General features: G+C 46.3%; 1 protein-coding gene and 1 long non-coding RNA gene across 6 annotated transcripts in view; one reads left to right on the forward strand and one right to left on the reverse strand.

Moving 5' to 3' along the window:
• The window catches only part of ADRA1A (adrenoceptor alpha 1A), a 162,129-nt gene extending 158,383 nt beyond the window's left edge, over window positions 1-3,746 (forward strand). For 3 of the 5 annotated variants that reach the window (XM_045456595.1, XM_045456641.1, XM_045456647.1), the window contains exon 4: window positions 2,078-3,746. Coding sequence is in view for 3 of the 5 variants with exons in the window: in XM_045456641.1 (XP_045312597.1) it covers window positions 2,078-2,086 (9 nt within the window). In the remaining 2 variants the exon portion in view is untranslated. The other 2 variants (XR_006707037.1, XM_045456635.1) reach the window with 2 other exon arrangements.
• Window positions 3,747-9,933: 6,187 nt separating this feature from the next.
• LOC123586980 lies at window positions 9,934-12,267 on the reverse strand. The gene is made up of 4 exons (XR_006707049.1): window positions 12,107-12,267; window positions 11,128-11,276; window positions 10,909-11,011; window positions 9,934-10,284 (listed from the first exon to the last, which is right to left on the reverse strand). It is a non-coding gene; the product is annotated as an uncharacterized LOC123586980 (long non-coding RNA).
• Window positions 12,268-14,556: the final 2,289 nt, after the last annotated feature.

The raw sequence follows: 14,556 nt of genomic DNA on the forward strand, positions 1-14,556 counted from the left end.
TATTTGTAGTTTGAAGACTTTACCCAGAGTAACAGTGGTCAAAATGTTTTCTCAAATGTGTTATAAAAAGCAGTTGCTTTGAGACTCTCTGAACATCACAAAGAATCAACTTGACATAATGGGATGGGCAAAATTTGAGTTGCTTCTGCAGTTCAAATTGCATGCCTTAAGAAAGACCTTGGATGTCTGTCCTCAGACATTTCCCCAAGTTACTGCAAGGATTTCAGGAGAGCACTTTGCTTGTCACAGTTTTCTTCCTCTTGCCTCACTTGTGTCTCATCCAAGACCACTCTGCTGTCATCATTTTGTGTATGCTAACGCTCCCCAAAATATTAAGGCTTTGAACTCTCACTGCCTACCTGGGATCATCCATCCATGGTGGACAGCGATGTTTGGGTAAATAAATATATTCTTAAGGCTTTTTTGTTAGGTTCTTTGGTGCGCCGGGCATTGGCAGGGCGTCTTGTACCCCATTAATCTCTAAACCGCATACCAATTTCACGTTTCTGTTTTAGAGATAAAAATCTGAGCGTTATGGGGCGCCTGGGTGGCGCAGTCGGTTAAGCGTCCGACTTCAGCCAGGTCCCGATCTCGCGGTCCGTGAGTTTGAGCCCCGCGTCGGGCTCTGGGCTGATGGCTCAGAGCCTGGAGCCTGTTTCCGATTCTGTGTCTCCCTCTCTCTCTGCCCCTCCCCCGTTCATGCTCTGTCTCTCTCTGTCCCAAAAATAAATAAACGTTGAAAAAAAAAAATTAAAAAAAAAAAATCTGAGCGTTAAGAGTGATTAAAGATTTGCTGTAGGCCAGCGAGGAACCATGATTCAGTCCTGGAGCTGCCTATAACGCTAAAGTCTTACCTGTTTCTCCCAGTGCCTCTGCCCCCTAGTTAGTAGGGGTGAATGCTCCCCAGTTTAGATTGGATATGCTGAGGATACGAAACTATACCCAAATGTTTTAATGTCTTGTCTCTTTGGGATTTACCTTCCATTTAACCTCAGTAAATGTGTTGCCCAACTCCATCCCAGCCAAATCCCCCAAACAGATCATAATTAGAGGATCTCATGTGTACAATTCTACCTTTCAGACTGCAACAATTTTTAGGGGATAATGACACGGTAAGTTATTCAGGCCTGGCAAGAAAGACAAATTATATCAAACTGGGAGAAGATGAGCATATAAGAGAATGCAGAAGAGGCTTCATTGGCCCAGAATGGCAAAACACGGTTGTGGGTATGAAACACATTGTGTAGTACGTTGATGTTCTTGACTACCAGCCACAGTTAATTGGCACACCTTCAGGAAGTAGATCTCTTTTCAAAACAGACCAAAAACAGATACAACATTTCTCTCACCTGTATTCCAACATTTTGGGTTGTGTTTTTTGTTTTTTGTTTTTTGTTTTTTTTTTTTTTTGAGTCGAAGAGAGAGAAGAGAAGGAATTATAGCTATATCTCCAGGAATTACACGGAGCCCAGAGAGCATATCAAACGTGGATTTCATATCGGTCCCTATAGGGAAATGGCTCAGAATGCTGATCCCCAGGCAGCCAGACACATGGGCAACCCTTGAAAATGAAGAATCAGGTGACATCCGTGGCTATGGATTAGCTGGCATTCACCTGTTCTTGGATTTCCTTTTGCAAATGAAAGCTTTATGCCCTGAGTATCTCGGATTGCCTCACCCCCTCAAAGTGAACTGTCACACAGACCTTCTGACCCAGTAGGTCTCGTGGTCCCGGCCTGGGAACGAGAACATTTTCGGAACTATCTGCCGGGGCAGGTAATCATTCGCTCATTAATCGCAGCTACTTGATCACGGCTTGACAAACATTCTCATTTGCTTCTGGGGTTGGTTCTGCACAGGTCCCCTTGCCAAAAGAGATGCTGCCTCTGCGTATGAGTCCTTGTTGACTTAATTAAGGAAAGAGCTCTGCTCGTCAGCAAAGGGAGAAGGGAGCCCAAGGACATGGAAGGTAACTCTGCCAGCAAAACTAGGGTGACCCAAAAGAAGGCAGTGGTGGCCAGTAGGAAGGCATCAGAGGTGTGCTCACCGTTGATCTGATTTCTTTTTATACTACTAGGACTTTTAACCATGAAACTGCCTGCACACAGCTCCGGTCCAGCCCGATTGGAACACACTGTTGGCACCTGCTCCTCGTCTACGTGCTGTGCTGGGGAGCAGGGCTGAGCCCAGGCTGCTGTGGGGTCCACCGTCTTCAAAAGGCAATGACAACAGTGGCCTCCTGGCCCTCCAAAGTCCCCGCAAGATGAATGAGTGGAGATGACTTTGGGGGCTGGGCTGGCAAAAAGCAAATTAGGATTTCGGCAGAGGACACCCAGCCCCTTGCCGTTGCCCCCATCTGCCTTGCTTCCTTCATGCCTCCCAAGACCCAGATGTCATGGGGGCTGAGGGTGGAACCCATCTGCCCTGTGCAGGAAAATGTCATTTCTTCTTTGCTGCTGCAATATGGATTCCGGAGTCCTCCGCCTAAAAGGAAAGCTATGGCGGTGGGCAGGGGGCAGTGTTGAGAAGGAAGGGAAGACCTACCCCGGGGCATCGCTCAAAGCGGGATGTATGGTTTAGTAATATTTGTTACAACTGATAAGCAAGGAACTGCCCTGAAGCTGGTTGCTTCTCTGTTTCCCAAAACAAAATGATTATCTTTCCTTTCCGTGTCGCTCAGTCATTAATTACATCACTGTCCCTTGATATCATAGTCAACGTAGCCACCTCATAAGCTGGAAATGCTTAGTGTTAAACTATGAGAAGTAGAGACTTGATCAGGTAAGAAGAAATCTAAGAGCAAATCCATACTGTGTTTGTAGGAAGAAAATAATGAAGGCACCGACCTGTTAAAAAGTCCAGGTACAGTAGGTGCATTCGGATGCAACAGAAAAGAAGCTAAAACAGAAAGTCCCAGTGTGAGCTTAGTATTTCCTTCCGTTTATGTAACGCTTTGTACTTGTCCAGGTAATTTCGCCTATCTCGGGTCATTCCCGTGAAGGACAGAGAGAAGGAAGGGTGTATTATCTCTACTGACCACATGGAGAAACAAGGGGGCATAGAGATTTAAGGATGCTTTGAATAGCCCCATATCCAACCTCTGACTCCTCTTTTCGTGATGCCCTCAGTATCCACAAGGTCCACTGTGTTTCTTGGGACCGTGAATTTCATGTCACTCATTTGTCTCTGATCCACATTTTCAGTTCCATTGTCACCTTCTCTGCTATTACATCCTTGCCAGCGGCTGGCCAGTGCAAGATTGTCCTCGGGTTCAGTGCACATTTGTCTCTGCTTCCCTTATTGGCTAAAGGACAAGCAAATGTGATTCTGTTCTGTCTCCCTAGATAGGCAGGATCAGAGCCAAGGAAGGAAGCAGAGCAGGGGGCTCTTGGCTTCCTCAATAGGGTGACACTGTAAGGCAAAGCCAGCAGTGATTAACAACCTAAGGACCTCAGGAATGCAAAGATGGAAAAGGGAGTTTCTGGAAGGCTCAGGTGAGCCTGAGGGTGGTTGTGACAGTACCGTTTTGTCATTGTCGGCAAACTGCCCTCTTCCTCCCCTGCACCGGGCACTGCATTTGGTACAAAAAAATACTTAGGAGGCACAGGCAGTCCCCAGCTGGGTGTGTTCCAAGTTCATTTGTTGCAAAGTCAAGAATGCGTGTTGCCAAGAAGCATTGTTATAGATGGGGGAGGGGAGGGGTGTTCCCAAACCAACTAAAAAATAAAAAATCTATTTAATGTATACATGGGGCTGGCAAACTTTTCCTGTAAATGGCTAGATAGTAAATATTGGAGGCATTGTGGGCCATATGGTCTCTGTCACAAGTCTTTTTTTTTTTTTTTTTTTTTTTTGGTTTTTGCTTTTTTTTTTTGGACGATCCTCTAAGAACATAGAATCCATCCTTAGTTCATAGGTCATTGCATTAAAAACAGGCCGTGGGCCAGATACAGCCCATGGGCTCTACTTTGCCGTCCTTGATCTATGCCATCTCTAGCTTATGGTATAGGAATACTAATAATAATGTCAAGCAGTGGATTTTAGTGTCTAGCTTACAAGCATCTTTTTAAAAAAATATGCCATTGATACATCTCCGATTGACTACATTAATATTTCCAACCTTCATGATTTGTTGGAGAGTGCCAAGTTCATACGTGGCGGGGGGTTGGGGGGAGGGGCGGCTTGCTCCATGTAACCCACTCACCCAAAAGACATATTTTAGTTCATCACTGCAATTTTTGCTATCCGGGCACGAGGACAAGAGGGAGGCACCAACCACCCCTTCCCACTTTCGGGTTCTGTAGAACAAGCAGGCTGCAGAAGCTCCGGGAGTCTACAGGGAGGTCGGGGCAGGGGCGGGGGTCTTTCGGCTTCTCACACCACTGGCAAAATCTCCCAGCACAATCCATCTGACTCCGCAACAATCAGTGAGTGCCATTTGACCGTGACCAGTGTGAAATCCCTCCAAGAGCACTGGAGCCTGCTGAAGTGGGGGTCCCTAGAGGCTTTGGGGGCCTCACTTGGCTCTTGGGAAGGCCTTCAGATCATAGCACCCTGCACCAGAAAATTCGAGGGTCCACCCTGGGGATCCCCAAGAAGGAGGGTACAGAAAGAGGTGCAGGAGGGAAAGGATAACTTCCAAAGACAAATACTAGCTTCTAGCAGGACTTCTCCCTCTCTTCCTCATCCTTTTCCTTCTTCTTTCCCTGTTTTTCATTTCTGGTTACGTCTGACATGACCTAACTAAACTCAAAATGGCATTGCTGTGGGGAAATACTTAACCCTCCCCTGTGATGACAAAGCCATGTTTCTCGAAGTTAGCATGCTATCGGAGGGACTTCCTTCCCCGTCCCCTCTCTGGTCCTGCTGGGCAGTGAAGGGGAAGAATATGTTGTCAGTTGGACACAAGGTGTGCAATTCTGGTGGCCTAGGATAACGTCCACAGTGTTGAGAGATGAAACTCTGCAGCAGGGCCAGGGGGTAAGGCATGGAATGGGAGTGGGTGCAGAACTGGTAAGGAAGGACCTGGAGATATCAATAATTATATCAGTAATATATATAATAATGTAGCAATACCAAAAATATCAGTGCTAACACCAGTGCCTACGTTGGGCACAGCAAGGAAGGCTTGGGCACACACTACGTGGCCACTTCCCTTCCCTCTCCGTCCCCTTCCATCTTGGTCCTTTCCCTCTCTCCTTTCCAGTCTCCCTTCTATATCCCTGCCTCTCTCTCTACATCATTCCACCCTCTACTTTTTTTTTAAACTTATGAGTGATGAATGCTGGGGTAGGCACCCTTGTCCCAGAAGGTGCCTGTTCCCCTGGGATACAGTGCTCTGTGCAGAGTTCTGGGTGACAAGGGGGGGTTTCCCTCACTTCTCCCGTCCCCTCCCCTAGTCAAGCCTGACACTGCAAGCTCGGATCCCCAGAGCCTCCAGGGAGCCCCAGGCAGGAGATGGGTCCACAGAGCGAGGTACACTTCAGGCCCCTCCCCCAGGACTTGAACATGTGCCCCCATTGCGGTCTTTCTGTTCTTGTACTATTAGTTCCAAATGAAGGGTGCAAACACAAAGTGCTGGTACTCAGGAGTGGTTTCTGGGTTATTTCTCTCCCTATCCACAGCTAAGCCTCTCTTTTATCAGTGCCACCTCTCACTCTGACATTTCAAAAGTCTTTACCGAGCCCTACAATGTCACCTTCTCTTTCTCTTCTGAATTGTTTGTCTCTTGCCTCTGTGTGCCTTTACTTTTCACTTCTCTTAGCCCTTAGGGCCTTCGAGACCATAATTAATCCCAAAGTAAACTTGGTTTCATGTCAGCATTAAGCAATGATTGTTCCCTCAGAAGGTACACCCTAGGCAAAACTCAACAAAACTCAACTGGGGGAAAGGTGCTCCTTCTCATGTGGTGCTCCCACCCCTGACCCGGTCCCCACCAGCCCCTCTGCTCCTAGAACTTACCCATGGATTCCTTCTATTCTTTCATCACAACTTTGGGCCAGGAAACATTCTTCTTTACGCAGAGGGTGCTCTCCTACCCAGTGTGCTCCTGCTTCTGCTGACGCGGCTCCGTGCATTTGTAATCCCCCTGTAGTAGTCTGCTGGGGCTGTCATAGCAAAGTACCAGTGACAGAGGGGCTTCAACACCAGACATTTATGCTCTCGCAGTTCTGGCGGCTGGATGTCTGAGGTCAAGGTTCTGCAGGCTTCTTTCTTCTGTAGCCTCCTTCCTTGGCTTGCAGATGGCCGCCTTCCCCCAGCATCTACACATCACCTTCCCTCTGTGTGTCTGTGTCCTAATCTCCCCTTTTTCTCAGGACACAGTCATATTGGATCAGGGCCCACCCCAATGACCTCATTTAACCTAAACTGCCTCTTTAAAGATCCTTTGTCCAAACACAGCTATATTCTGAAGTCTTGGGGATTAGGGCTTCAACAGATGAAATGGGGGGGGGGGGGGAGTAGGGGAATTTAGCTCCTAACATTTTCCTCCCCACTCTGTCCTTTCTGCCCATGAAAACTTATCCAGAAGTTTTTCTTCAAATCAAAAGTTCAAACTCAGCCCTTCCTGACCATCCTCTCCAAATTCTCTCTAGATTGTGCCTGACAACCAATTGTGCACTTTATTTTTTCATCCTTCTGTTGCTTTTTAAAAAATCTATCTATATATTTTTTTTCACTTTAAAATGTACTTTACACTGTGCCTCTTCAGGTTCTGTCTTTAGATGAAACCTCCTGGAGAGCAGGAGCTGTCGTGTGTCTTTGGATGCCCAGAGCAGTGCACAGCCCCTAGGGGATCCTATCTAAGGAGCAGGGCCCCTCCTGAGCAAGCAAGCAGACAGGGGATGAAGAGGGACATAGGACCAGAGCCAAGCACTAGTTACAGGAAGGGGCTGGAAGATCAAGTCCAGGGCCTTGGAAATGCCAGATGATGCACCAGGACAGCTCAGGTAATAGTTACTGGGCTTCTGAAAAGTTACAGTGAGATTCTAATCAGGGGTGCGAGCACAGCAGTGAGGAAGTCCAGGTTAGCTGCTATCTTGAGTCGGGCAGGCATAGGATCCTCTGGGAGGCATCTGCGTGCAGGAAAGCAGACCACCACCAAGGAAGGGGACAGAACCTAGACTCTGAGAGCAAAGTGAGACAGAGATAAATGGGGTGAACAACCAACAGCTGAACCCAATCCCAGGAAATGGGTCACTGAGGAGCAGACTGAGGGAAAGATCACCACGGGATCCCAATCCCAGCGATGGGTGAGTTCATGCTATGTTTCAACGTCTGCTCTGCACCAGGAGCCGCTTGAAAAATGAACGCCAATGAGCCTTTGGGTAGCTTTTCCTCCACTGTCTCCCAGCCTAGAAAGAGTGGAGGAAAGGAAGCTACACTGACTTGGCTGGATGTGTGGATGTAGATAGTCATTCCCTGCTAAAAGACATCTTAATTCTGACCTTCTGAAGACCACCTCCCACTATTCCTGTCCCCGGCCCTCAGGGACTACAGTATACAGTCATTGCTTCTCCTGCCTCTCGGGGAATGCTGCCCACCCTGTGTGGTTTCAGACTATCTCAGCCTGGTCACCTTGCTTCTGTTGCGAAATTCAGTCCCATTTCTGCTTTATCCACCCACCTAAGCCTTTTATTGTAGACGAATTGTTCACCCGCTGATGTCTTCTCTTCCGCCTGGTTCCTGCTGGGAAGCCAAGAGCATTTATCCTCACTTGGAAGGACTGGGACTGCTCTAACTGCATAGCATCTACTGTTGTGCTTTCTGGGCAAGGAACTTGGGTTTCCCATCCCCCTGCCCCCTCCCTGGGGCACATCTCTTACTGGAAGGGTTTCTGGCCCCACAGTATCTATCACAATGGAGCAGCCTTGTTGGCTAAGAGTTTGTGCTTCAAAACAACTTCAATCCAATCTAGAAATTACAGGAGGAAAAAAAATCACATGAAAAGCCAGGGCCTACCAAAGTATTAAGTGTGTTTAAGGCCAAACCATCCCAAAACATTGGGATATATTGATTGAGTGTAGCAATGGCTTATTGATTTTTCTACTAAAACACAACCACAACAGAAAAGACGACAACAAGAAACTTGTCTTTCTTCCCCAGTCTGGTCCTCATTCCTTTTGCTAAACTCAGCCTTATCTTCATAATGAAAAGGTTTCAGCTTTGCAGCTTGGCTAATTGAAGTCTCACTGGTTGGGAGGCCCTTGGCTCATTAATCAAAAGCTGAGCACGAATGCTTTGCAGTCCACAGCACCTCCCCCACCCAGCCCCTGTGCCCTAGCAGAGGTAACAGTCCTTGCAAAGAGCAGAGAAACAGGGAGCATCGACGAATAGGTAGCTTTAATCGAAAATAAGGCTGCCCAAATGCCACCTGACGAGAAGGCTACTCAAGTAAGATGATGAAATATTTGTAAGAACAAAACAAGCAAGTATTCCAAATGTTCGAATAACTGCTCATTGTTAGTTGTCTCCGTACTTTCTTAAGAGAGGCAAACGTTGGCTAGAGACTAACTGGATTAAAAAGGGGGGGTCCCACGCTTGCTTTTGTCCCCACCTCCAGCAGCTCCCCCGACCCTCAGCCTTCACTATTGTGAACATCGTGTCCGATGCCGATACCGCAACTGCAACCCACGGTCACTGACATTCTGCAACAGCAATTCTTGCCTCGGCTATTACAGCCTGAATCACAACACATGCTTTCTTCATCAGATGTGGAGGGAAGAAAATAGCTCCTTTTGTCTCTGGGGTATAACAAGTCCCAGGCAGCCCACTTTCCGGTAATACCACACCTACTTAACCCAATATTGCAGACAACGAAATGAGCGTGCTCCATACGGGGCACTGTGACAAAGTATGCGGAGAGTAAGTAGGAGAAATTACACTCAGAGCATCTACTCTGTGCCAAGTCCACCGCGCATTCAGATATGGTGAAATGTAAGATTTTTCAGTCACTTGACAAAAGAAATGTTTTCACAAGAGAACCGAGAAGAGCCGTGGCCTGGGAGCCACAAGGCCTGGGCTTAATTTCAGGCCCCCATCTCTGTACCCACCTAAGTGATCCCGGACAAGTCATTTGACCTCCCTTGACTGCGTTTTCTCACCTGGGACATGGGGCAGGCAAACGAACTAGCACACGTGAAAATGTCTCATGGGCTGATAAACCGTATGAAATCATCGCGGGCACCCAACAAACGCTGGCACCCTTTCCCTGTCTTCATTTCCCCTCCCAAACACTATATAAATAGAACATTATTATAAGTTACATCACCTTTAAGGTGTCTTAAAGCACTGAGAGCTCCCCGTGCAAGAAACAATGGGGTAAATCTCTCACTTTCCTTTGCTTTCTACCTCGGTTCAGACTGATCTGTGTCCAGACGTGGGTCTTCACTAGTTCAGGGCACTAATTGCACTTTCATTCGAAAGTCGCAAGAGGTGTTGTACCATTGCCTGGGTGCTATCATTCCTAAATTTAGAATGCAGGCACCAAATCCCAAGTTTCAGTTATGTACACCCCGCCTCCCCCCCCCCCACCCGCCACCATCTACCACAACTATGCTATTTTCTTGGGGTTGGAAATTTCCCTACCAGAGCATTTTGTTTTAATTTTTTAAAAATCAGACCCACTGTACTAGTTTACAGCTTTTCACCAAGTTCTCAGATTATAGACAGCCTAGAACAAGACTCCCCAGTGATGGTGATTTCAATCTTTCTCAAATTAACTACCTACTTGGCAATAGGAGGCATTGTGTTACCGTGGTCTGAAAGACACTACATAGCATGCAGTCCTTATATAAAAGGTGTGTGTGTGTAATTACATAAACGATGTTATAAGAAAGAGAAGTAATGTTGACGCCTGGAAAACAGTAGAACATTTGAAGCACAGTTTGGGATTAAAACCATCTAAAGAAATAGGGCACCAGCAGGCCTGGGTGACTATCAGAAGTTTATGCAAGACAAAATAGCAAATTCCCAGGCATGCCCCCCAAGGCAGTTTTGATTTCAGCCAGACTTGAAACCCACATCACGGGAACACCAAGTCAATCTCAGCTCTAATTTCAAGTTGCCAGTGAGCGCCTTGGCACTTCTGTGGACCCCCTTAAATGATCTCTGGGACCCTTCCGGGCAGGTGGCTCCACAGGAAAATCCATACCGCAAGCTCAGCCCATCATGGCTCAGTCTGTGTCGGGCAGGCAGCCATCTTGAGAAGCTAGCTGTGTTTGACAGGGACCTGCTGCCATCTCCGGGCCAAATGGTCTCTTGTGACTCGGAATCTCAAACTTGCTTTAAACGGAGGGGGAAAAGTCACTTTCGGGGATGAAGTTCTTGGCACACTCTGTTTTGTGTAAACACAGTCTATGGCTATTTCGGTCTTCTGGGTTTTGAGAAGCCAGGCTATGGCAAGGGTGAACGGGTTGGTGCTGGCCTAAATTACAAAGAAGAGTTTTTTCATTCTTTCAGTGCTAGGGGAAGGAAAACTGAGATCATCTCATAGGGAGCAGAATGGGACTGGGTTGGCCAACAGGGAAATAAATGTGGGCCTCAGTTTATAAAGAACCAGCTCTACCAAAGTTTGAACTTGTGAAAATGGATACATTGGGTTTGTAGTAAGAATTCTTACTCTACAGAATTTTGGTCGTGTTGACTTTCGAAAATGGATACATTGGGTTCGTAGTAAGAATTCTTACCCTCTACAGTTTTGGTCAGGTTTGCGCATGATGCTTAGTATATTGAAAGTATTAATGTAAGTCATTAAAGGTCAATGTGCCTTTTTTTTTTGAGGAGGCATACATCCATTCATGGCCGTGAGTGCTGTCCTCATGGTCAAATGAAGGGGGTGCCAGCCCACCCCCCGCTTCCTGCTACCCACTGTCTTTCGAATCCACCTCAGAAATCTGTAAGTCTTACCTGCCACATGGATTTACTTCTTTGTTGAACATTCACCTGACTAAGACAAAAGTCTAACATATTACTCTTGTCATTACTGGGACAATAGTGACTGAAAGAGAGGCTGTGAGAGTCAGCATAGTACGACTTCCTCTGTTGCATTCTTAAGCTCCCTTTGCGTCCCTCGAATTCTAGCATGTCTATAAAAGTACAGGAGGCCATGCTGCAAAACTAGATCACCTTTTTCCAAGGGAAGCTGTCATTGCATACAGCAGTTCTTTCACTCCCATGTCCATTCTGTAATATTCCACGAGGGCTCCAGGCTCAGCTCCAGACAGTGGAGGAAACAAGGGTGGACACATGATCCTCCCTCTCAGGGTGCCTGTGGTCTACGGAGAGGACAGGAGAGTCAACAATTGTAGTAGAACGTGGTAAGCTCCGTGACACAAGAACTCACGCAAGGCCAGGAGAGTTTAGTGTAAGGCACTAAAGCCACCCTCGGAGTCAGGCTTTTCAAAAAGGGTGGACCTCTCATTTGGATCTTGGAGGACAAAATGGAGTGGGAAACAGAGGGAGTCGTTCCTAGCAAGTAAGGAATGAACCCGTGCAAAGGCCCAGGGGCTGGTGAACCTCAGGCATGTGCTGGGGTTGCCTCCCCCTCCAGTCTGTTGGGGCACATGGAAATCAGCCTCACATTTCATGGTGGCCAGTTGGCTCTGCAAACCCCATTCCCCAGGTTCCGTGCAGGAAAACCATGCCTGGTTTTCTTCTTACTCTGTTTAAACCAAGGATGAACCAAGGAAGAGCCAGTAAATAATGAACCAGCGGCTTTCCTGTTAGAGCTCCTATGTTTGGCCTGGCTGCATATCGAAAAGCCTTGGTTTCTCAATTGTCTGATTCTCTTTGTTTTCAAGACTTAACACAGCATTACAGTGGGATGGCTAAACAGAAAAAAAAAAAGTCTGTTTCTTTCTCATTGTGCAAATAAACATTTGTTGAACCTGAAATGGTTAATCATTAAGAATAACCAAATGCTTCAGAAGTCTTTGCAAACAAGTCTTATATGATGCAATTCAGTGTTTTTTTTTTTAATTGAAGAATTGTTTTTAACAAGGAAATGTTGTACAATATTAAAATAAAGAGTTTTCCCTACCACCACCACCACCACCACCCCCACACACACACACACAATGCAGAAAATAAATGGATCACTACAGACCCACGAGGCTGGCTTTCACAACATCCATCATTGAAGGGTCGGTATCTTATGCTGTATCAGGACGCTGCCATAGTAGCTAAGGGTACCTGGGAGATTTTGCAAATCAAATGCAGCAGAGGTGGTGGGAGAAACTGAAACAAAAATGAAGACCTTGGAACTGCATTTTTTTTTTTTAATTTTTTTTTCAACGTTTATTTATTTTTGGGACAGAGAGAGACAGAGCATGAACGGGGGAGGGGCAGAGAGAGGGGGAGACACAGAATCAGAAACAGGCTCCAGGCTCTGAGCCATCAGCCCAGAGCCCGACGCGGGGCTCGAACTCACGGACCGCGAGATCGTGACCTGGCTGAAGTCGGACGCTTAACCGACTGCGCCACCCAGGCGCCCCGGAACTGCATTTTTACAATCAATTAACGACTGGGAAGGACTTGACTTGCTGGGGCTAAAGAAAATCATTCTGGAAGTTCATTTTGTCTGTGAATTCAAAACTGTATTTTAGTAAATAAAGCTGATGCCGTTCAAACATGAACCCCGTGACATTTCCTGGCTTACGGCTGCTTTTCTGCTTGTCTACTCATTAGATGTGTTAAAAATACAAACATGGCATTTCCACTTTGCCAGAGAAGCAAATGTGAGCTGATGGCTGATTTTCGCTGCTACGCTTTTCCTGTAACCCTTACAATTGTTGCGGTGAATAAGGCCCCTGTAGGGATATTTGCCAACTATGCGGTGTTCGTGGACCATGCCACCTTCTCCAGGTTTCAGTACTTGGTTGATTGAGTTGATATCACCACCTTTCCCTCCATGTAACAAAATTCATCTGAACCTCGCTGAGAGTTTGATAGTGTTCTTTGCTCTAAAAGAGAGAATTCTCTCCTAAGTCAGATAAATATGTTCATGCGTGTGAATTGTTATACTTGAACTTGCTGCTGCATTCCGTACTAATGCATATATATGACACCCAAGCTGACTGTGATTGCTTCTGAAGCATCTAATTCCTTTTAAATGGATTCAGTATCTTTGGAATGTGCTGTTTAGGTGTTTCTGAATTTTCTACATGCCATTTTTACAGGTTCATTTGTTTTATGGTACGATGTGGTGAACAATCACATTGGTTCTTTTTTTTTTTTTTTTGAAGAAAACAAATGTACATATGACTAGGCAGATGAATAAATTATTGAAAAAATATACTTTATGAATCATACAGCCCACTGTGTAAAAGGAATTTATTTCATTTGTTTAATAAAGTGACTGTTCAAGTTATAAGCATTTATATTGCCCTTCTAAATATGGATGCCATAATATTTAAGTGTTGTTGAATATTGATGTATGTTCCCTAATAAAATATCTTAAACCTCTGTCTTTAGATGCACAATGCCTTAGTTCTTCGATCGTAATGTGTTGTTAACATGTTGGCTGAAAAGTAGAGTGGATACCTCAGAGAAGGAGAGTCAGGTTTTGACCAGCTCAAGAGTGTAGGTAGTCCATAAAATACACTGGTTGGCGGCATTCACGGCACAGGTAAGAGCCAAAATAGAACCACATCATCTGGTGTAGAGGCAGGGGAAGGTAGTAGTGAAAATGAGACCCAGAAGAATATTGAATCGACGTCTGTAAGGCTGGGCATATTAAGTGACCCAAAGCCAGCGCAATAGGTTACGGGGAACTAGTCGTCAGAGAAGGTCATGGGCAAGAATGGCTCAAGGGGAGTTTTTCAGTGGAAATTCTTGCCTGCCCATGCTCTCACAGCCTGGCAGCCCCAGGGCTACGCTTTTAGCCCCATTCCCTCAAGGTAGCATGCTGGCATCACTGGGGACAAGAAGGCTGGGGTCAAACTGTCACAGGCTCCAGATTCCTTTAGCCACTTGCCAAGGCTGTTATTCAATATGTCTGAATCTTTGTTTCCTCTTCTCAAAAATGGGGACAATTACTGTACATCACTCAGATTATTGCTAGCATAATAAAATGCTTCCTGTGAAATGTTTGGAAGAATGTCTGACATCCGGTGAGCACCCAGCAATTTTCATTGTGACCGCTCAGGAGTATGACCGTGGCCTTCCTGGTGATGAGGGAGGGCTCGTTATTTTTTTGCCCAAAGCCCTTGGCATCTAAGTCAAATGATAGTGCCGCATCTCCTATACCGATCTGGGTTTTTGCCAAATGGTGTCCTAGCCTGCAGATGCGCTGCTGGTCACATTCCAGGCCCCCGTCGTCGTCATGGTGGTGGCTCTACTCCCTGGACCCCCACAGAGGGTAGGCAGGGGAGGGCAGACACAGGACGGGGGAGGGGGAGCATCGTAAAGTAAATGAAAGTTTGTCATTGCTCAGGCTTTCTTTTCACAGAGCTTGGAAGTGACATGACAGGATCACCAGGTTATTCTGATGACTTCTCTTCTTAACTAATTTAGGTTTTGCCCCAGGGTATAGATTATGGAAGAGAGAGAAAATGG

Source organism: Leopardus geoffroyi, chromosome B1 (assembly GCF_018350155.1).
Source record: "Leopardus geoffroyi isolate Oge1 chromosome B1, O.geoffroyi_Oge1_pat1.0, whole genome shotgun sequence".
NCBI lineage: Eukaryota > Metazoa > Chordata > Mammalia > Carnivora > Felidae > Leopardus > Leopardus geoffroyi.